We start from the raw sequence: 24,011 nt of genomic DNA, 5'->3' as shown, positions 1-24,011 counted from the left end.
AGATCCTAAAAAACAAGAAAGGATTCCCTCTGTGAATGAGAGAACAGGAATTGTGACTATGGCAAAGTAGCAAGCTTTTGCCATAGTGTGGGATATATGCCTGCATTTCTGTTTTTTGATATTATTCTTACTAACAATTTTAAGAAGGAATGTATTTATACAATTCCCTTAAGACTTCAACATTATTGTAAGCATGAAAGTATTTTATGTCATCCCCTTTCTCAAAGGGAGAAAAACCACTGTTAAGACTGTTTTGGGAGTGGGGGAAGGCACCCAATTCTCCACCAAACACTTACACTACTTGCATCAACATGTCTTTTAGGAAGCAGTAACAGAGGTGCCAGCATTGCTGCAACCTGTGTGATTACTTAAGAGAAAAAAATATCTGGAAAAGAAATACATTTTCCACTCTAAAAACAAAAAACAAAAGAGAGAAAGATAAGATACCTATTCCATGACTGCCACTTAGTTCAGTACATTTAAGCAAAGAACAAGGAAGGTTTAATTTGTTCTTCCCAGCACAGTTTGTCAGTCATCTTCTTATCCCCATTTACACATTGGAAAAACCCTCATAGTCCAACTACCTCTGCACTCCATGGAAAAACAGTATATCCTCAAACATGTTTTTTCAGGACTTCACTTATGCTTTCCTTCAAGTATCACAGCTGTTATTTTGGACCTCAATGCCACAGATGGATGTATCAGTCCACAAGTGAGATCAGAGTCACAAAAAAACTGTGAAAGTAATGCAGTTAGGGACAGTTTCAGAAGTACTCTGTCACAAGCAGTTTATTAGAACTTCACTTTGACAATAAATAAGGTATTTTCCAAGCAATCAAAATGTAATTATTTAGAAAGTTAAACAATGCAAATTTTCACAATGCAATTTTTTATATATACATATTTTACTGTACTTTACACACCACTTCATCCAGAGCTGTACAATGGTAGGATATTTATTTTTTAAATTCACACAGCAGGAGAATATCAAGACATGTCTTTAATCTGGAAACTGTGTAAAAGTAGCCCCAAACCACACCGGCTCCAGGTTGGATAGTCCAACTGGTATGACTGAATCTCTGTTCTTTAGACTAGCTGCTGAATTCAAAACTGGATGTATGGCTTACCCAGGAGAAATAGTGCCTTTTGAGAGTTATGGTTTTAAAGGACAAGTAAGCTGCTCAATTGCAATAGCACAATGTAATTTACAGTGCTACTGCACGACCTGCTCTGTCTTCAACACAAGTGGCACAGGACAAACTTCTGTAAAAAATGATAATTTTCAATGCTGTAAATCTCTAACAGTAAATACAAACTTCGCACTTTGCACTGTTAACTGTGAAAACATCTTTCAGTTTTGGTCAAATGAATTAGCATTTCTTAAATATTCAAGACACTTAATATGCCTCAATAATACTTTTAAGAGTTTGACATTCAAAATTAACTTCAAAAGAATGCTCCCGTTAAATAAAGCACCAAGATTTCCCCACGTGTTTATTCCTTAAAGAAAGTCTATGAAACGCTAGCTTTTTTTTAAACATTAGTTCTGCTAAGAGTTGTAATTCCAAAATAAAATTTAATTCTTATGGTTTGATCAAAGCCTTGTTTCCAAAGTGAGCTTTACATATTCTGTGCAACATCCATTTCTTGAAGTGCAGAGGTACAGGTCTCAAAGTTATGCAGCTGCAATTGAGTTGTCATCTGCTTGACGACCCTGAGGCTTTAAGAAAATAAAGACAGAGAATTTTGAAAACAAAACAAGCTACCCAAACAAGCTCCCCTCAAAAATCCAAACCCAACCAAAAAACCCACACCCAGACAAAAAAGGTAGACTACTAGGAAACTAACTCTGCAATACACTGTGTTGTCAACGAGCTCTGGTACCCAAGTGCAGCATTAAGCTTATCCTACTTCTGAAGGTTTCCAGTAGGGGCACAAACACACAGGACATCCAACTGAAATCTCGGTTTGGCTCCTAGAGACCTCAGCTCCTCAGCTGCCCTGGTAAATGCCTTCTCCACACACATCTGCACAGCTTAGACAAGGCCTGGCTGATCAGAGCTCTGAGCATTACTGCAGTGTAGAGAGCTGATTATTATCAATGTGTAACTCAGGAATTAGACTGACAGCTTCTTGGAGAAATTTTAAGCAACATCACTAGAGATAGAAGAGAGCAAGGAAGAAGTTCTAAAGAAGAAAAGGCATCTTTACAATAAGGTTCTCTGATGTTCTGACAACTCCAAAGCAAAAGCAAAGAATTCTGAAGCTTGAGAGTCCACAAAAGTTTTATGAACACCACACTTTTGAGAAAAATTGCCTCTTCTATTTACTTAGGAGGACACCCTGAAGTCCTGAAGAGCCAGTGACTGCCAGCACACTTTAAAAGTAAGTTCTGCCTATCTCTTTTGGTTAAAACAGAATTGAAATAACGCCAGGCCAGTTTCCTAGAAACATGATTACAGATTTCTGAATAAGTCCATCTCAAATCATATAAACAAGTCTTTGGGCTCCTTGCTTGTTAAGAGTCTGAATAAAAAGTGAACAAAATATTCTGGAGACAGCAGCAGTGGAATGAGAAAGCACTGTTTTGGGCAAATGGATTTAAATGATTCTTAAAAAGTAAAAAGATCTGTTTTTCATGGCATGACTGAACTGTCTTCAGAGTTATACCACCGATGAAAAAAAAAAATCTAGGCTGATTCACTGACAGAATGTGTTTTTAGAAGTTATTTAGGGAGGTGTGGGATGCTACAGTGTCTCTGAACTTAGTCATATAGGTTGCTCCAACACTTTTTTCAGAAGTGCTATGAATCATAGTATTAAAAGCATTTGATTACTATGCTCAAAATAGAGGCAATTTTAAAACTCCTTTTAGAGTCAGACATGGAACAGAACAACAGGGACATGACAAGCACATTCAGTTCATTCACCTAGTGGTAACCAAATACATACTGCACTGAAACACATTTCCTAAACATTTTGGCTGTCAACACCAATGCACAACACAAGATTTTCCAAAGCAACTAACCCTGTTACAAGTTGGACATCTCAGTCTCCTTAGAGACACTCAGCTTTGAACACAGCTGGGGTAGCTGCCCCCAGAATGTGAGCAGCCCCAAGGGGAGCCTTGAAACACAAGTGACTCCTCACAGCCTTACCTTCACAAAAATGTGTGTCGGTATGAAACGTCTGAGCAACTGGTTGGTGAAATTTGGGAATCGCATCAGGTTAACGTGAAGAGAAGGCAGCTGCTGATAGCCAGCCATCAGAGGATAGAAGTTATACAGCATTTCCTGCTGCGAGCCAGGAAGGATTCGTAGCCGGATCTTAGAAAAAGAAAAAAAGAAAGCCACAACCATAGGTAAGTTCTGTGTCCAAAAGCTCTGCCTACTTTCTATTTATGCAATGGTTACTTTCTGAAGCTGGAAAGAATGCAACTAATTTCCAATTCTAGTTAAACTATTGGTTCTATACCAAAACAACGTGTTACACATCAACAACATGACAAATAGCTCCTAGACAGGCTTCCATCTAGCCCTTTTTAAAATGGAGTCTGCATTCATATATTCTTCCGGACAGAATTTACCATACTTTAAACATCTAAAAACAATTGAGTTTATCCTCTCTGTACATCAGTTTAAGTCTAATCAACATATTCTTCACTACCAGATAAACCAGGATCAATGGATGTGACAATTCTGTACCTGTTTGAGGCCAGAGAACATGAAGGCATCACTGGGTTCCACAGACACCTCCACATCCTGGACTAAATTGGTCTTATTTTGCAGGTGATACCTCACAGGTAAGGACTCTCGGACTCGACCAAACGATGGCAGATCTTTGGAAAGAAAGTAAGTAATCTCAAATACAAAATACATCTTCAAGTTCCACTCAAAAAAAAAAATCTATTGCAATATTGCAAAAAGCAGTCAAACATTAAGAAAACAAGATACAAGAACTAGGCATCTAAAGCCCTTCTGACAAGATGTTTTAGAAACTGATTAAACTACAGAACACAGCTTCATTACAGTTTTTCATATCATGTTTCAACATCTAGTTACAAACCTCCCAGCTGTTAACACTGCCCAAGAATACCAACTAGGAAGTCACTTCCATTGCTGCTGACTATTTTCAGCTTACCAAAATCTAATCAGCTACTGTCAGGAAGCTCCTTCAAAGTGTAACAGGATAGGAGGATAGTGGAAGAATCTCAGTACAAATGAAACCAAGCCAAGGAAAGCATTGAAATTATGTGTGTTTGGTGGGCATTTCAACCCCCCTCTGCTCTTGTGCAGGTGAAGTGCTATAAGAGAAACATTTCACCTGCCAACAAGCATCTCCAGCTCTCCAGTCTGTTTCTTCCTGGGATGCACACAGAATGTGGGTGGATGGAACAACTGTTGACATAAGCATCTAGAGAAACCAACTGGGAAGGCAGCATCAGCAAAGCTAACTCCAGTCTCTGTGCTGCCACATAACACATGTTGAGAATTATGTCAGCTCCACTGACAGCTTTTAGGAGAACACATTTGTCTAACTACCTACCTCCTCTTCCCTTCAAGGACGGAAAGAAGAGCAAGCCTTGAGGCAGTTTCTTTCTCTAGCTCCATAATATTCAGCACCACTTTTCTGTATTTTGCTACAGTAAATTGAAGCTTTTGGTGTTGTAAAAATTTTGGCAGTCTTTGAAATTCTAATTAGGACATGTATGTTGCCCAAGTAATATTACCTGCATTAACATGGAGGGGAATGCTCTCTACAATCACATGTGGCAGAGTGATGACTGTGTTAACAACAGGTACACTTTCCACAGGTGAACTTCTGCAGGAAAAAGTCAAATGCAGACCATGTTGAATATTATACTACAAAAAGTATCAAGTAAGTGTACAAACTAAGTAGTAATTAGTTAGTAAAGTCCAAATTCTAAACAGTGCTTCTTACAGGAACATACAGAACTTTTTTGTTCATTTTTTGCACTCCTCCCCACTCCCAAAAAAACCCAAACCAAACATCTCACTATCATTCCTAAAACAAATCAGCTTACTTCCTCTCCTCATCAAGGGCAAGAGATGCTTACCTCTTCCAGGAAATTATATAACATCCAGTTGCCACTCCACTAGCATTAGTAACTGGAGGACATCGAAGGCAAAAGCACTCACTGGCACTCTCACCTGTCTGTAAAACAACTATCAGCAAGATTTTGTTTAAAATCAAAGCATAATAACAGCCTAAGCCACCAAGCCTAGAAATGCAATATGACACAAAAACAAACATTCAGCTAGAAAGGCCTTTGAAGTGCTTTGCAAAGTATACCTACATAATGTATAAATCCAATAGATTGGGAAGTATTCTAATACATGAAAGGGTAACATATACAATTATGTCACTTACTTCATGAACAGCATTATAATATCTTTAATGTACACACAGAATGAATCATTGCAAATTTAGAGTTCATAACCACACACAAAAAGCAAAATAAATGCCAATTCAAATTCTACACTTCTACAGCAAATTCCAAGACATCAGCATAAGATGCCTCTGATGCTTGAAAATTAAAATGAACTTAGACACATCCCCTCTCTCTCTGAAATGGATGAGGGCAGGGGAAGAGAAGGAATGCAAGAAAAACCTACTGGCCTTTCAGTGAAACCGAGTTCTCACTTTTTCTTCTTTTTTCTCCACTCAAATAAACTAGAAAAAAAGAGTGCCTTTACATGCAGAGAGTGATTTTTTAAAAGTATTAAGAAAATATGTTTTGGTCTTTCAAAATTTATCATTAATATTTAAAAAAAACCCCATCAACCAAAAGATGGACAGCTGAACATCTGATACCTACAGGGTTCATATGTCCTGGCACTTAGCTCTTTCTGAGCATCAGCCAGAAGCCATGAAGCACAAGGTGCCAGAGCTGAAGATGAAATATCGTAGTTTGAAGACTAAAGGATCTGGGAAAAAAATTGCTTTTTGCCAGGCAATCCTTGAATCAACAGATGAAGTAGAGCCTTGCAAGTCCTTGATTACATGAGTGGACAGCTGTCCCATAGTCAGGCAGCCACTCCGAACACCTCACTGCATCCACAGTTCTGACAGAACACATGATTCACATCCCTGAAGCCACAAATGCAAAGACAGTGTTTTGTCTGAAGATTTTGGATCAGCTCTACTTTTAAGTACTCCACTTATTTAACTTCAAAGCTAACACACTGCAGTTTTAATGGCTGAGATCTTCAAGATAACTTTTGAAAATGCTAATAATACGTTACTAAACTGTGGTAATACTGAAAGAAAAAAAAGATGGTTACTACCTGTTGTTCTTTATAACCTACCCTTTCTAGCTTCACATTTTTCAGTTTTGTGACTGCAATCATGGACATGGATCACTGGCCTTTAGATACTGCCTCTATCACATGGTAAAGTGCATTCCAGGAATTATATATGGCCCAGAAACATTGGAAATATTGAGTAGCTTTTGATATGGATATCTAAAAAGTTGCATTTCAGAAGTATTTCAGGTGCTTTCCCTCATGTCTATTGTATTTAGAATTTTATTTACCATCCATCATCCAAGTCTATTTAGTTGACCTAGTGAAGCAGAACTACATGCCAAAGCATGCTGCTGTCCAAGTTGTATTCTGGCAAGCAACTAAAGTACTAAGCAGCTTTCTTCCACTTACAATTCAATAAACAAACATTATTTAAAGTGTCCCCCTTTATTACTCCCAATTTATGCAAAAAGTATCCTCCTGATAGAGAACACACTCTAAGAGAACTTACCATTCTCCACATAAGATTCCAGTTGATCTACTGGGGTCATGGAAGCTGACAGCTGTAACTTGCTTGTTACAATAGTGAGAGGCCAAGGAGAGGCACTCAGGATGTCCGTCATCAGTAAAAATGGTATATCTGCAAATACTCTGTCCAAGTGTTCCAGCTGTCAAGACACACACAAGCTCTGACTATTTCTAACTAAACAGTGTGTGACTCCAAAGTGCTGTGATTCTAAAACATGAACAATTTTGCAAACACATACCTTTGTGGAGACAAACTTGACGGCAACATCAAAAGGAAATACTGTGTCTATGGTTACAGTTTCATCCTTTAGAGGCAACAAAAGGGATGGGAAGAATAGAGGAAAAAAAGTTATATTCAGCTTAAGGCCTGCCTATTGATGTCAAAGATTATTAATATAAAGTTACTTTTAATTGTTATTTTAATCAAGTCCTCCCCAGGGAAGAACATATCTTTAAAGATATTTACGAACAAATATAGAAAACTTGTCTTCTGCTAATAGTTATAGAACTGCTCATGCTAAAAAGGGCTACCATACTGCTGACTTGACATTTATTCTATCTCCTGGAAAGGGTTCTAAGATACTCAAAATTATAGCTTTTAGAATATTTCTTGTATTTGACAAATTTATCCATATAAAATGCAAATAGCGTGTCTTTCAAACCTACCCGGTGACACCTGCAGAGGATTTCTTTCCCCTCAACAACAGTGTTGATTAAGTAAGAAATGTAAAACAGAAACATTCTTGCACCAACTGTTCCACAACGGATGTATATTGGTTTTTCCAGCTGCAAAATAAAGGAGACTGTGTGAGCTAATCTAAACTACATTAATTAGGTCTAGAGCTGTCCAAAAGTTGTTAATCATCTGACTTGGTCCAACAGGGCAACCAGAATGGGAATTATTGTGACCATAATGTATCTCCTAGAATGCACAATCTGGATCATGCAGCTAATGATTTTAACCAGAGCAGCACAACTCCAGCTGCTTCACTGGATTTGTTCCAGATGCTCCTCTGTTACTTAACAATATAAAAAAAGAACCATAACTATAATACAGGACATAAGCAGCTTCTAACTTACTAGTCACAACTTCAGTTTAGTGCATATTTGATCCTCTACCATCTTGGATCACACTTGCTGACTATTATCTACTGTCCATTAAGCAGTGCATTTCATTAGCAGTTGAAGTTAGCCTCTTTATTTCATATCTCCCAGCTGTACCATCAAAGCCAGAACATACCTTATTCTCCAATTTAGTCCAAAAGATGGTCTAATTAAAGGAATACTAAACTACATGTAAGCAGTAGGCAAAATATTCCGTAAGCATTTAATTTATTGGTTCAGATACCAGAAAGTAAACTGAAGTCTGTCTAAGGGAGTCTTTATCAGTTGGTCCCTATTTTCTTGAGTGTGATATAGAAGTAAGGTTTTAAGCCTTGACCTTTTCCCCTGGTTGCAAGTCTCCTACAGGGATATCAGGAAGCAGTGCAGGAAAAGAGTCATCACATGCATCTGTTCCGTGAAGAGTCACCTGAGTTTTCTGAGTCAGGTTAGCATCTTGTCCTAGGATTAAAAACAGTGTTCATATCCACAGAGGCTTACATCACTAAAACATGAAAACAATAACTAAAACAAACAAAAAAAATCCTCTAAAAGCAATGCATGAGGAATTAACACAGTTCATTTTGTCAAGAGAATCTTTCAAAAGTACCAGCAGAAGATAGATTTGACACCACAAAATTTTCCTAGTTGAAGCATTTTTACCCTTGCAAGTTCATTGTTTCATCTCTTTTGGCCAGGAAAAAAAATCTCAAAAATCAGAAATCCTATCTAGATACTCCCTACCATCTATGTAATACAACAGTATTACGTGATCCAAGTGTTTCTTGATAGTCTATAATGAAGTAGAAAGGAAGTTTCACTGTTCTGTGATTCTTTTGTTTTCAAGAACATGGTTTAATGATTTCACATATTTTAAAACCTTTTCTTTCAAGTCAGTGTTGAAAGTACATAAAAAGAAATGTACAGATGTTAAATGACACCATTCTTCAGTCAGAGCTTAACTAGAATAATGGCATTACTGCAATTACACGGGATAATTTTCAAAGCAAAACAAGCCACATCTTGCCAAAGAGTTACTACTGTGGAAAATACATCACCTTCCCTATAAGTGAAATGTCAGATTTCAATTGTTCTTTTAATGCAATCAGCAAACCCACACTGACCTTGCATATCCCATGTTAAAGAGATTAGATCAAGCAAGGAAAAAAAAATAAAACTAAGAAAAACACAGACCATCTATTAAACAGTGCTTCAGGAGCCAAGCCCAAACATCCAATTAAAACAAGTTTCAAGAATACTCCAGTATTTAATGAACCATACAACTCTATAGAAAACAAGGTTCTATTTCAGAATACACAGAACATATGGCATCCTATATGCTAGTGACTTAAAAAATACTTTTGTCTTTCAGGATAATTGCTACAAAGATGAATACTGAGTATAATATTTGGGCTTCACACATGAAAACTGTCAGTAATATCTACACAGAGATAGCTAGGACTCAGACATACAGTATTTGCATTTTTTATCATTGCTTTCTAAGAAATACTGCTTCAGTGCTCCACTGTTCTCCAAATTTCAAGCAGTTTAAAAACCAAACCATGTTGTCCAGAGCAGGCAAAACAAAAAAAGCAGGGTGGGTATGAGAGAAAACCCACAAAGTCTATACTTAGAAAACATTTATCTAGCACTGCCTAGTGCTTTCAGCTCAGCAAGAAAAAGATCTGTCTGGGGAAAAGAAAACTTTAGTTACAAGCAAACAGAATAAAAAGTCAGAAAATAATATAAAAGCTTTCATGTTTTCTTTCAAACCTGTAAAGATTTATATTCTGAAAATACCCATGTAAGCACCACAGACAAGCAGTGGTTAATCATAACTGAATGAGTCTGTTAGCTGTTGTTCTTACCACCGGTATTTCATCATTCCCAACTTTCACTTTGGTTTGGCTTTTAATTACTGCGAGAAAACAGTTTGCAGTATTTCTCTGCATTACATCCACAAAAAGGAGTCAATTATGAGACTGCTGGATTCAAAGAAAATAACCCCAAATACCTGGCTTTAAACCTGCTGTTAGCTTGACATCTTTGGCCACCATCTCCTCATGTGACTGGACTGTCACAATCAAACAATACATTTCATTAGTCAGGGCAGGAGGTTCATGACGGAGCTGAACGGAAATGTTCGGCACTCTAGAAATAATCCTTTAAGATAAAAGACTCCGTTATTGTATCTTTCTTAAATAATAACTTGCTTTTAAGCCTAGTTTAAAGGAAGCTAAAACACCCTATTGTATAAGAAAATTCCCATAACTGATGGCCTATTAAACTAAGAGATGTGAGACTCCTGAAAAACAACATGATGGGAACAACTCAATAAAAAAAGACCAGTGTGGAACCCCAGTTACTCACATTGTGCTTGCCTGAATTGTCAAAGTGTCCCAGTGCACCTCATTGTCTGGAAGCTTAGGTCTGCGCTTGAAGGACCGTGCTGCCTGCAATGCTTCTTGAGATGAGGAAGCATCTCCTCCTCCTCCTCGCCAGTTCAGAATCACACAGCGGCCAGATTCACTTCCCAGGATCAAATCCACAGAAGTGATCTGACAGACACAAGTTTAAACACCTATTGGTGAGTCTTCTGATCACCTGCTATAGGAATGTAGCTTTCCAGCATAGACAGACATAATAAATATATGTACCATCAAAAAGCTTCTGACAGCTTGGAGACTGAGGACCTCACCAACCCAGGATTTCATTTAATGTAACAGCAGTGGAAAAAGTATCCATGTTCAGGTGCAAGCAGTGTGATAAGTTGCAATTTCCTACCCTCCCATAGTACTATACCATAACTTTTTAAGTATTGCACATATTTTAAAAATATATATAAAACTTTCTTGAAACAATTCTTCAATTTTCATGGTTTTCTTCATGTTTTGTCATTGTTAATAGTTTCACTCACTTTTGATACTCTGTTTCAAGAATTCAGACATTCATGCAGTGACTTTTTAACTGGTGCTAGATTAGGGGCACATTGTAGATTGAGTTTGTTGCATGTAACAGTAAGAAGGGTACAAAACAAATGGACAAACCTCAATCTTCTTTCCTACATCTTCAGTTTTTGCAACAAATTTGAAAGAGAACTTTCTTGTTTTGCCAGGTACTAAGCACATTGTTCCTTGTGGTGACTGTTCTAGAATATCACTTTTCTGATAGGCTTCTTCTACAACACAGTATTGGTTGTAATCCTACAATGGAGAAGTGGGGAAAAAAGTTGATACATTCAGACAGAAGACATCTTTAGAGAGTAATGGCAGTGTAGCAAATATTAAGGCTCTGTGTCACTGGATCAAACTGTACGGGTTTTTCTGACTTTTCACAATATCAAAGTTAAACTAGCAAGTAATCACACTGCAATTATTTGGCACAAGATATCCATTATATTAATATCATTTCATGAATCAGAAGAAATAAGACATTAAAATGATCCTTCTGAAACTTTAGCAAGCTTCATAGATATGAGATATGAACTAATCAAACAGAGTTTTAATCCAGTATCAATATATTAGTCAAAAGCAATAGATAATGCATTAAAAATCCAAACATCTTTCAGCTAAAGTATTAACATATTTTTTGGCAAAAACTTTTAATTTTTTTTAATGTTTAAAACAAATAAAACGTTGTTCCATTCTTATTATCAGTTTCTGTCAGTAGGTCAGAGATAACTAGAACACAGGTACCTGATTGTTGAAACTGATGCAGAGCTTTGAAAACCTGATAGGATGAGGACAATCAGCTCTCAAGTACACATCAAACTGCACAGGAACATCAACATGAAAACTAGGAGCAAGAAATTTTGCTTTGCACTGTACTGGAATTAAAAAAGAAAAGAAAAAGCAAAAAGAAACAAGAAGTAGGTGTTAAACATAAACTATAACATTAAATTCCAGAAGCACACTCCTGAAATCATTGTGGCAAGAATTGTTCTGTGTACACTCTTACAACTCTGTTTTGCAAGTGGACAAATTTGGCAACTAACACTGTTGCAGGAAAACCTTTCAGCACTTGGCCAAAACCTTTGCACAGTAGAGGAGATGCAGATGTCCAGCAGAAAATAGATAGTCCTGAACACTTGGATGTCATGCATGCCCCCTTTTCAATGGCAAGTATTACTTTTCACACATTCTGCCCTCTTTCCTCAGAATCCTACTTCACAGCACACCTGAATATCAGAAGTCTTTCAAAAAACAGGGAATTCTTTAGTAATCCATATCGGGGATAAGAGATCACCAATTTCTCTCATTTTTTCTTCTCTTGTTGATATAGACAAGGAACAGAGCAAGGCTGGAACACTGTTGTTAGTTTTAATACAGCCTTCATATTTTCATACTAATTAGTTTATTCAAGGTACAACTGCATCGAAATTTAAGATCTGGTGTAAATTTGCTTTCTTACTTACCAAATGGTATAAAATCTTGGACTTCTATCGTAAAAATATTACTGCCTGCCAAAGAAACACGGTCAGCCCACAATTTCTGTGATGATTTCACAGCAGCAGTGTCACAATCAGGCTCAGGATCAGGGCTTTCATTCTGTATGCAGGCAAAGGATTACAAAGAACAATAAAAGAAGGTTAGCAGACACTGACCATTCCTAGGATTATTTGAAAGGGTAACAGGAGTTCTGCCACTTACCATCAGAACTTTTATGAGATTTTTTTCTATTCGAGATTTCTGATCTTCTTTAAGAGTAGATGCTAATAAAGAGAATAAAACAAAGATTACAAGACAGAAGAAAGGGTCTCCACTTTTTTTTTAATTTAACAGTAAAATCTTCCCCTCAGATTGCATCTTTCAAATAACACATTCCAGAGGACAAAAAATTCTAACATCCATCTACCATAACAAAGGACATTCCCATTTTTAATGTTTCCTCTTACTTTCACTGGAACCAAGTAAAATATTTTTTGATTAGATAAGCATTTTGTAATTTATTGGAGCAAAGCCTCAGAAGAATAATGCTTATACCATCTTGTTGTTTATGTTTAAAAACAGAAGAAAGGATAGACAAGTCTGGAAAACACAAAGAGGCCAGCTCAGATAATACTGGTCAAAACAACTTCAAAAAAACTTCTTCCTGTCACCTTCCTTTCACAGAAGGTGACAGGAAGAAACAAGGACTACTGAACATAAGCATTCTTTTCTTGAAGAAAGGTGGTTTTGCATCATTTTCTATTCTTCAATACAAAGCAGAGTAGTCTGGCTAGCTCTAAGAAGATGCAAACCCATTGCCACTGGCACTAATAGTAGTATTAGCAATTTAGGGCCCCAAAGGATTATTTCTGCAATGTCAAGGAGCAGGCAATACACAGATCAGAGTGCTTGCATTTTTACTGTGGAGCCACCCTATGCCACATTTTTCCCCTAAAACATCCCACATACATATTTCATCAGCAGAGTTCTATAAAGAGTCTTGGAGAAGCACATTTGGGATATTAAAGACCAGGAAAACTGTGTTAGCTTTCAAAAATCCATGTTACTAGGAAAAAGTTTCTCTTTTAGCTCTGCTACTGTTCTTTGCCATCCCAAAGCTCAGAGGTTCCTGTTACATTGTTTGAACAGTCTCAAATGAAGCTCTGCATCTCAGATATCCTGACACACTCTATTTGAACGCAATGAATTTTATAATAGAAGAAAGACAACTCAACTCCCAGTGTAGCACAGAAAGTAGTGAAAATCCAGCACAAGTACACGGTTACTTTGTAGTCAAATAATCTGAAGTACTGTAAGCACTGTGTCTGACAATGATTTGTCATATTTCAAAATATTCAGAGAAGAATACCTCTGCCCAGTAGCTCTAAAGAGTATGTGATGTAATCTTTCAGCTGGGCCATCAGATATGAACATTTGAGTGCTGTTGTCAGTATGGAAGTGAGGAGGGTCCACCATCCTTCACTGCGATAATCACACATAACATAATCCAACAGTCTGCAACACAACAAAGTTGAGAGGAAACAAATCACGGTCACAAATATTTTCACAAGAGAACAACAAGAAAACTCATCTGTCTTCACATAAAGAACCAGCAAAACAGCAACTGGACAGAAGTGTCTTAGTCCAATACTGCATTAAATATATGCCTTACTATTGAATATGCAGTAAGTATTTAGAAAAACAAACCAAACCCCCACAATAAAGTCCCCTTCCGAACTAAAGAAATTTAATATTCCTTAAGCCAAGATGTTTCTTTTCTTTCCTATTTCCTAACCCCCTTCAAGGGTTTCAAAGGTCCACAACATATGCATCAATCTTTTTCAGGCAAAACCATACACCTTAATATGTTCCTAATACTGACCACTGTTTGCTGTTACTAGCAAATGAGAGAAGTAATTTTTTAAACCCTTCTCAACTATTTAAGACAAGAATTTCTGCCTACTTCAGAAAAATCTACCTAACATAAACAAAAAATGCTTGCTCATAGAACAATCAGACTTGACACAAATTGATCTGCTTATCCTAGCCTATCTTCTCTTCCATGTAAAGTCCAGTCACCTACTAACAAGCAAATACATCTCTCCTACTTCAAACAAGAGACACACAGAACTCAATCAGTGAGTTAGAAATAGATAATTTGCCCAATATGGCAAATTCCAACAACAGCTCAGAGCAGTAAGTTTTTTATGCTCTAATAACTGACTCATCTGTTTTAGTTTCTTTAATATAAAGGGGGTTCATAGACTCAAAAGGTTGTGCTTCAATCACAGCCAGATACAAGGACCATCTCACACAAGCTTCCTACATTATTCCATAGCAATAAGACATGGGGTCCTAGTGAGAAGGCAGCACGTAGAAGAAGCAATCATGAATGATACTCACTTCAAAGCTTTGGCATAATCTTTAGCATAGTAATATTCTTCTCCCATTTGAACCACTGAAAAAAAAAATCCAGATCACTATTGAAAACCTTTGCAAAAGTAAATTTAAAAAAATTCATCTGATTATCTGTACTCACTCAAATGACTTTTCATCCTTGGACATTTGTATTTCTTGAACTGTGCAACAGCATTACTCAACAAAGTGATTATTAGCTCCTAGTGGACAAAACCATTACCGATATCATTATACATGCAAATATAGGGTCATGTTAAAACAACAGATTTTTATTTTTTTTTAAATAAAACTTACTGAGTGAAGAACATTTTTCTCTTTTAGCTGTAGGGATAAAATCCCCATCTTCTCCTTTTCAGGATCAGAAAGATCAAAGCCTGCATAAGACAATGAAAAAATTCATGAAAATGGAATTCTGTCCAGACCCAAAGGGAACAATTTATACCATGAGCAATATGCAGTGCAAGCTTCAACTCAAACACACTCACATATTCTATTACCTCACAGGCAGCTATATCTCCCTAGAAGAGAAATTCTAGCCTACAACTATCTTTCCCCATGCTTTTAATAATCTACCCAAAATCAGTAAATTACTGTAAAACCACCTAGTCCTTATACTGCCTATTTTAACATTTAAAGTGTGTATGTTAAGACAAATCAGTCCTTTTCTAATCTGATCTCAAATAAGGATTCAAGCTCATATTTCTGTAGCAATAGAGAAACATACTTAATATTCCTTGCCGCCATGGTCTTTGCCCATAGAAGTCAAGCACTCCAGTTTGTGTTTCCAGGGGATCTGGATTGGGATATGTCACAGAGGACTGGAAATTCAAATACAGTAATTAAAATGGTTCCTGTTTCGTATTCTGCCAGACAAGTGTTAGAAAAATACTAAAACAATACCCCCCATGTCCTAGTACCAATGCTCTTGTTCTTCTGCTTCCTGTAAGTCACCAGACACAGTGCACGTATAAATATACTGGAAAAACAAAGTGAGTTTTCAAGTATCCAGAGATGCAAAAATATATTAAAAAAATTAAAAACATGTCAGAATTATTTGTAAATAAATAAATACTAATGTATTTGCTCTGGGGCAACTTTTTCCATACGTTACAAATACATGCAATGCTAACAAGCATCACAAAGACACATATTCTTTCCTCGGATTTCATTTACACATATCATAGATTGTTCCACCTCCATTTAAGACTATGTTAGGGAATTCACTATCTGGTTAATTGCAAAGCATTTTTCCCCTCCCAACTTACATCATGGTTACAAAGCATACTTGCTAGCTGTTTCCGTTCCTGTGCATAGTAGGCTGCCTGCTGGTAATAGAAACCTGGATTCTGAGTTTGAATTGCTGTCAATCCCAGCTTAATTGCTTCATCAAACAAGTCCCCAAAAGCCTGAAACCTGTTAAAAAAAAACATTTATAACCAAGACTATGTATAGAACAGCAATATGAACTGAAAGGCACCCTACAAATAAAAGTCCTGGTTACTCAAGAGACATGGTATTTCTCTGAACTTTTGCATCTAAGTTCTATGGGTGCCTTGTTCATACTATGTTCATTCAAAGAGAAAAGCAGTCAATGATCGATGCAAAACAGAACAATAATGTATTTTATGTTCTTGTGTATCTCTTAGCTAAAAAACTGGAAATTTGTCTATTGTCTAGACAAGTAAACCTTTTGAAGTTCACTGTTTATCTAAAACACTACTAAGCAAAAACATACTGTTTAGACATCCAGGCAGCATGCTCAAAAGCCAGTTCTGCACTTCCTATTTTTTTCTTGCATAGGTCAATATGCTTCCTGAACTGTGCAATAGCATCCAGTGGAGTATTATGTTGAAAACAGAGGCGACAGATCTAGGAAAAGATAAAAGTAAAACGAAAAATCACTGTTAGGCTGTTAAGGATTAGCAGTCAACTCCGCCAGACCCCCAACTAATTCCACATAATTCTGAAGGGCAAAAATTGCATAAAAAACAAAGCAAGAAAAGTTTATGGTTCACATCTGTAAACTATAACGTACTACACCTGAAACCATGTGGTTCTCTATTTCATCTAATCCTATTTATCATCCCCTACTTGCCCAAGACATCAACAGAAGAATGCATAACTCACTGCCAAATATAACAGGAAACTTCAGAGCCTCTAGAAAGATCATTATTTTGAAGCCTGCAGTCTGCAAATGGAATCTGATGGAATTCAACTCCAAGATTCTTGTAAGTGGTTGGATAGTTTTGCTTTACCTAAAAGCCCTCAAAATACCACAAAAGTATGGACTGATTCTTAGAGAGTTACCTTCTTCCCCCTAATAAGCAGTAACTGAACTAAATTGGCCTAAGCTTTGCAAGAAGACAAAAATATTCAAGGAACAAGAAGCCCTGTTGTTCATTCTCCCTGCTCAGAGCCAGAAGACTGCACCTCAAAAGAACTTAAATCCTTCAAGATAATCCCAAACTTCAGCTAAGGATCTTTCTTTTGTGTGGAATTCAGAAGTCTGTGCAAGTCTGAGCATAATTGGTGTTCCAATGATAACTCTTTCTAATCCATCTCTGTAAAAGCAATATAAAACTGAACTTTACAACCTTTCCCCATTAAAGGTACATCAACTTTTTTCTTTTAAGTAACAGTTGTCAAAGACTAGAAGTACAGTTTTTACCTTGTAATTTATAAATCCTGCCATGGTCTTGATTTCCAGCATGTTTGTTTCATGAGCCCTCAATTCATGCACAAGATTATATGCAGTTCTGTAATTCCTAAGCAGAAATAAATAGAGTTAAAACACGCATGATAATAAAGTTCTAGAACAGGACTGCCAACAGTGGAAAAACAGCCTTCCAACCAGAGCATTCTTCCCAGTGAAGAACTTGCCCCTTACATACACGTTTAAGTAATTTTGCATTCAGGAAAATATTTGTCAGTTTATGCCTTAGCAGTAATTTGGGGTAGAGAGGGTGGGGGAAGATAACATGAGTCTTACTTGAGAGCATTCTGTGTATCCTGTTTCAGCTCACTGAAGAAGGCTATTTTGAACTGGTGTCTAACAAACAAAAGCTGCAAAACACAACCAGTGTACATCATTCACAAGCATCCAAACATACCTTGCTACCTACACAGAGATACAGGTGGTAACTTCAGAGGTTTACATAATACAGCACTTGACTTTAAAAAGTGCCTGTGCAACTGTTTCCTAACAGTTCTGTCTACAGTTCACTACAATGCAGCAGTGATCTTTCAATAGATTTAATCTATTCAAAGCCTGTTACCCTGGCACAAGGGAGAGGCTCTGTAACACCCCAAAATCTCTATGTCAACAGAGCTTATTGTGGTTTGGAGTTCACCACTTGGATTCCAGCTTCCAAGAGAGCAAAGCTGGCAATCGCAACAGAACACAATGTGCCTGAGAGGATTTGAAAAGCAAAAGTTAAAAACTGAAATCAAGTGCAACTCTGAGTACAAAATATCTAAGGGAAACACATCCCACAACTTAAGATCCTACACTCAAATATGTTAAACCATGTAGATAAATGAGAAGATTTTCTTTTTTTATCCGAGAACTTTACTTTGCCCTGCAGCTCTTCTAAGGCAGATGTGAGAAAGGCAAATGTAAGAACAAAACCAATCAAAATAAAAGTTTAAATTGCAGAAAATAGAACCAGCTTTACTTCCCATACTAAGAGAGAACATTTCAAATTGGAAGGGAGGAAAAAAAACATTTAAGTAACAAACATTTTCATGTTTTAACATGCAATATACCTCACACAGTATTTCACAAATAGGGTAACGTTACCTGGTGAGTGGTTTTGTTCAAGAACTCCTTATGAGATTTAACTCTTCTTATTTCCGTATAATAGTAAGTCTGTGCGTGCTCATAGAAAGCATTTTCCAACCTGCAACAAAGTTGCTCATAAGTTTCACAAAGTTTCTCCCACATACAAAGAAATTCTTAAGTTCTTGAAAATAAGTTACTTTTAATCATGTTTATTTTAGCGTTGGCAAAGGACCTTGTGGTATGACTAAACTCCTCCAAGTTATCACACAGGATAAGAGTCTGCAGACAAAAATCTTTCACCAAAAGGGTAGCAATAACTAGAACAAGTAAGTTGAGACCTTTATATACTAACTTCTCATACAACAAACTCTAGTATTTAATTTAAGATAGTCTCAGGATAAGCTGTTCTGATTTTGCAGGGTAATAGAAAGATGAGAGATGCCCTTAAGTCAAAACAAGAAAACCCTGCTGAGGCTCACAGAATATGTCTGAACTCCATCTTTTTGCTTTACTGTGGAGGTAGGAGTGAAAGGAAAAAACAGCAGTAAATAAAATTTTGAGGGTACAGACTAAGTCTCATCATTCTGTCCAAACATCAACAGCTACCTTGGCTGCAGAGGTAAGAGTGAAATTTGTCAGCAAGGGAAATAGTCCACAGCAACTCACAGGGGGAGAGGACAAAGAGGACAAGCACACCAAAGGCAACATGAGACTGAGGAGGATCTAAGGAGCATATGTTGTATGGACAAGCTGTAAGGAGTAAAATCAGCTAGAACAACATCAGAATCCAGGAGAGGAATACATGCAACAGCACTGACACATGCAGGAAATAAAGGGTGAAGTACCAGTTCTGTTAATCAATTTAGCACCTAAAAAATGTGAAAAGCTAGAAGTAATGGTTACCTTACTTTGATCAATTCCAGTGGCAGTTTGTGAGCAGCATGGATACAATAGTAGCTCTAATTTATGTTGAGAATTACACTGTTTATATATAAATATGAGGGTGAGAGCAGAGTTAACCTCAGATTCTGACCCCTCCTCTCCCTGAGAATATATGGAAAATTAGAACTAATTATTGTAAAACATTATTTCCTTAGTTTGAGCCCTTCTTTTTAGAGCTACACAAAAGTGTTTACCTTTCCTCAATTTGCTTTTGAAAGGCCTTCCTAAATTATTTGAAGTTGTAGTCCATGTAAACAATAAAACAGAAGGCACAAGAAATGTATAAAATGACAGACATAATATTTGCAACCAGATAGATGTCACTTAACTTAAACAGAAGGGGAGAACTACATGGACAGGGAGTGGAAGCAGGGGAAAAACCAAAAGCCTGTTAAGAGATAAACTAAAAACATATTTGTATGGAAAAGAATTTCAAACCAGCAGAGTCAAAACCACTGTAGAAATAGAAAAGCCCACTTTACCTCTACCTAGGGAACATCTTGGGATATCTACTAATATTTCTTTAAAAGCAACATCTGACTGTCATTACTCAACCTCACAGAGAAATGAAATTGCGTGGAATTCCAAGCAAGCGGGTAAAACATTCACTGCTGGTCTACAATCAATGCCCCACATAGCATTCATCTCAACCTACGACCTCTCAAATTCTCTGTTAGAACCATGGAATTGTTTAGATTGGAAAAGAACCTTTAAGATCAGCAAATGTAACCACCAACCTGTTACCAAGTCCACCACTAAGCCCATCCTACTGTCTCTAAGCACAGTATATGTGTCTTTTAAACACACCTTCAATGGTGACTCAACTTCTTACCTAGGCATCTTGTTCCAATGCTTGATAACCCCTTTGGTGACGAAATTTTTCCTAATATCCAATCAAAATCTCCTCTACAGCAACTTAAGCCATTTCTTCTCACCCTATGACTTGAGAGGAAGCCATGGGGAAGAGACCAACCTGTCCACTACAGCCTCCTTTCAGGAAGCTGTAGAGAGCAATAAAGTCTTCCCCAAGCCTCCTTTTCTCCAGACTAAAGACCCCCAGTTCCCTCAGCAGCTCCTCATAAGGCTTTTGCTCCCAACCCTTCACCAGCTGGACACACTCTAGCACCTCAATGTCTTTCTTGCACTGAGGTGTCCGGAACTGGACACAGCACTCATGGATTTCCATCCACCATCTCCACTGAGCCAGCAGAATGAAAGCCCTCACTAGCACACCAATAGGGCAATACTGGCATGCTGACCCCAGGCTTATTTTTAGTGAAACTGGTTTTATCCCTTTCCAACTTCACATCTAGTTTAAAGCCCCTTCAGTAAGCTCTGCTAACTCTTGAGACAAGTGCTCACCATCTGCTGCCAGCAGGCCAGGGGCCGTGTCAGCCAACCCACAGTCTGCAAACAGAGCAAGACAGGGGTTTATAGTCACTTACCTTATAATATAGCCAACGAGGTGATCAGTGTGGGGAAGTACAAACAGTGATTTTCCAGAAAGGTCACAAGCATTACACAAAGCTGCAGCCCTCTCTGATGCAATAACATCTTCCCCTAGTAAAGTCAAGGAAAGCACAAGTAAGAGGGATGTGGTGCTGCAATGTCAAACTACTTCTAAAAGCTTAAAGGTCAGGTTATGAACCTTAGGTAGACCAAAAGGTCTAAACAGTATTGAAAAATCTAATAAAGATAAAACCAAGAGCACATTCTTTCTTACTTCTTTCAGAGTACTATGTGCTTCATCCAGCAGAACACATGCAGAAACTTTCTAGCAGTTTTTAGCAAAAAATTACAAGTATGATGTAAGTTTTTCATCTGTCACAGAACTAAATATCCTGTGTCTTGAGAAATACAATAGCATCCAGGAAAGACAAACACATACATACAGCAGGTAGAGCAAAAAACGTTTTGCTAGACACTAGAAAGTACACAGGAGCTCTACAGCAATGTAAAGTGTATCACATTTGACAGTTCCATGTGGCTCCAAAATTTTATTGATTAAAACCAAATTAAGACAGAAGACCTCTGTAGGTACCAAATACTTTTCTTCTAAGTTGTCAATGCTTTTACTGGTTTTCCTGATCTCAAGCAATGTTTCAAATGCAACTTGCCTACAAGAAAGCAGGTCAGCTGTATTACCATATAAGCCATCTCTGATACTGTGTATCAAAAAATGCACTTGGACTTAAGAGGAAGAAGTTAGAAATAAAAGTAACAAATGTTTAGGGTCAACAGTCCTGAATGCTCTTTTTATCCTTACACCTTCCTGCAGTCACAGTGCGTTTAATGAATGCATATGAAGAACCACAGATGTGACAAACCAAAGTCAGCTCAGTCCACTGAGCCTTCTGAAAAATGAGAACTCCACAACTGTGCACAGAGTTTTCAAGTACCTGGAGGCAATGGTGTTTTTTTCTGAATCAAAACCACAGCAACTTTGGTATTTCTTCCCTGCAAACTTTGCCTAAAATAAAGACAACACAGCACGGCGTCAAGGTTTCACTTCTTATTTCTGAATAACCAGGAAAAAAAATATCAGTCTAGGTGGAAGCACTGGAAGAATGCTACAAAGGTCAAAAACCCAAACAACACAATATGCTCCATCATTCAGAAAATGCTGTCTTCCTTCTTTTGGGACCAAACAATTGTGCTGAGTTTAGCAAGTAAAAATTTCAGGGGCTATTTTTACTTAAGTAAAATAAGTAATGGTTTTACAAATAACCCATTAAAAAAGAGTTCTTTACTGTGCATTGTATATTATAAAGCAAAGTTCAAGTTCCCCTAAATTTATATTTAAGAAAAAAACCCTGTATGTTCTAGAATGCAAACAGATTCTGCAATTCACACCTGCATTAGTTTGCAGTACATTATGAAGCAAGTGAAAAAAAATCTACCTGACAATTTCAACTCGAGTAGCACACTCCAACTGTTTTTCCTTCCACTGTGGCTCATCCCAGTCCAGTTCATAGAATACCACCACAAGTGCTGGAACCAAATTCAGGTGTTTGTTCATCCAACCAGTCTTCAGGATTCCTTTTGGAATATACCACTCATAGGATGTCCTCTGAAAATATTGAGGATATTGAAGCAAGCTACAAAATCCACTCACAAACATTTACAGCAGGAGAAAGAGCATATCCTCTACATTCTTGTCACTTGACATGTTTGTCATCTTGCCTTTAACATTGTTCCCCTCAAGCCTTTGCTTCCTATTAAGCCATATCCCACAACAGCTCAGGGATGCAGCTTAATATCAGGGCCCGATGCCCTATTAGCAGCAAGAACACCAGAATTGCAGGGAGGCTGTAGAAGAGGGTCACGTTCAGGAGCAAGTCTCATACACTGCTGCGAAATACTAGGCTCAGTTGAAAACCATGGTTTCAAAACAGTGCAAGGACACACCAGTTTAGAGTCTTTGTCAGCATAATGGAATTATGTAGTTTTATAACAGTTAAACTCATTGACTTTGCAAAGCAGAAAGAATAGCAGAGATATTCCTTCTGCTGTGTTTCACTCAGTTAAAGTGAAATGTTTAGTAAAAAAAACTTTATAGGTTAGGTTAGGGGTTTTTTTTCAGAATACATTAAGTATCTCATTTCTCCAAAGTTAAATTTTGGGTTTCATTAAAGCTCAAATTTTACAAGGCACCTTAATGCTATGTAGAAGAGTAGCAAGTACTCAAAACAGTAAACCATACGGGCTTTCTATGCTGGTGGCTCATGAGCTAAGGCACCCCTAGCCTCCCTACGCACGCACAGCGCTCCATCACAACGCCCTCACAGGCTCCCCCGACCCGAAGCTCCCACACTTCCCCTCCAGCACGGGGGGAAGAGGCGGCCGAGGTCCGGCAGAGCGCGGTGCCAGCCGGCCGCGGCCCGGGCAGCCGGGAGCATGGCCCTTCCCGCAGGGAAAGGAAGTCCCGCATCCCCGCTCCCGGGGCCGCTCCGCTGCCGGGGCGGCGGGCTGGGACCCCGCCGGGACGGGGCGCAGCCGGGGCCGGCGCCGCTCGCTACCTTCGTCCTGCACTTGGGGTACTCGTGGTCGCCGGGCAGCACTTTGAAGGAGATGGGGACGCGGTCGGCTCTGCGGTTGGCGCAGAAGGCGTCCCACACGGCGCGGTGCACGGCGTTGTACACCACGTCCAGGCCGGTGAGCGTGACGAACGCCATGGGCCGGCAGCACAGCTCCACCGGGAAATCCCAGTGAGACGGAGGGGTCATCCTGCAGCCGGGACGGCGGCCTGCGAGGCGGCGGGACGGCGGCGGGTAGGGCGGCCCAGGCCGGCCGCAAGAGCGCCCCGCTGTCCCGGGCCCGTGCTCCCCGTAGCACCGCTCACTGCGGCGGGATGGAGCCGGGAAGCGCCAGCTGGGAGCGGCCGCGGGTCACGGGAGGCGGCGCGGGCGGGCCGCCGCCTCAGGAAGCGAGCGCCGGGCAGCGTCAGAAGGGCAGCGCGAGCGGCCAATCGGCGTCTCCGCTGCACCCCTCGGACCAATCAGCAGCGCCCGCGCGGGGACGTCACTGCGAAGGAGCCAGTGAGCGGAA

General features: G+C 38.6%; 1 protein-coding gene across 1 annotated transcript; it reads right to left on the bottom strand.

Moving 5' to 3' along the window:
* Positions 1-762: 762 nt before the first annotated feature.
* TRAPPC11 (trafficking protein particle complex subunit 11) lies at positions 763-23,895 on the bottom strand. Its single transcript, XM_041395723.1, has 29 exons — positions 23,483-23,895; positions 22,364-22,533; positions 21,863-21,933; positions 20,909-21,023; positions 18,540-18,639; positions 17,730-17,803; positions 17,409-17,505; positions 16,476-16,609; positions 16,006-16,153; positions 15,465-15,558; positions 15,035-15,114; positions 14,862-14,940; positions 14,726-14,780; positions 13,692-13,837; positions 12,545-12,606; positions 12,310-12,442; positions 11,591-11,721; positions 10,943-11,098; positions 10,266-10,453; positions 9,910-10,058; positions 8,236-8,357; positions 7,461-7,580; positions 7,034-7,099; positions 6,778-6,934; positions 5,078-5,186; positions 4,730-4,821; positions 3,705-3,838; positions 3,159-3,326; positions 763-1,720 (listed from the first exon to the last, which is right to left on the bottom strand). The coding sequence occupies exons 1-29, from the start codon at positions 23,687-23,689 to the stop codon at positions 1,676-1,678; spliced, it is 3,402 nt and encodes a 1,133-aa protein (XP_041251657.1). The 5' UTR covers positions 23,690-23,895; the 3' UTR covers positions 763-1,675.
* Positions 23,896-24,011: the final 116 nt, after the last annotated feature.

This window comes from Onychostruthus taczanowskii, unplaced genomic scaffold, assembly GCF_017590055.1.
Source record: "Onychostruthus taczanowskii isolate IOZ18803 unplaced genomic scaffold, ASM1759005v1 scaffold12, whole genome shotgun sequence".
Taxonomy (NCBI): Eukaryota; Metazoa; Chordata; class Aves; order Passeriformes; family Passeridae; genus Onychostruthus; species Onychostruthus taczanowskii.
This window is presented reverse-complemented; position numbering and strand designations above follow the sequence as displayed.

Coding starts and splice junctions, on each gene's coding strand:
- TRAPPC11 (XM_041395723.1), bottom strand. CDS start 23,689: ATGACCCCTCCGTCTCACTGGGATTTCCCGGTGGAGCTGTGCTGCCGG. Junction 18,640..20,908: donor CTCGTTGGCTATATTATAAG/GTAAGTGACTAT, acceptor ACTTTGTTGCAG/GTTGGAAAATGCTTTCTATG. Junction 14,941..15,034: donor AGAAAAATGTTCTTCACTCA/GTAAGTTTTATT, acceptor TTTGTCCACTAG/GAGCTAATAATCACTTTGTT.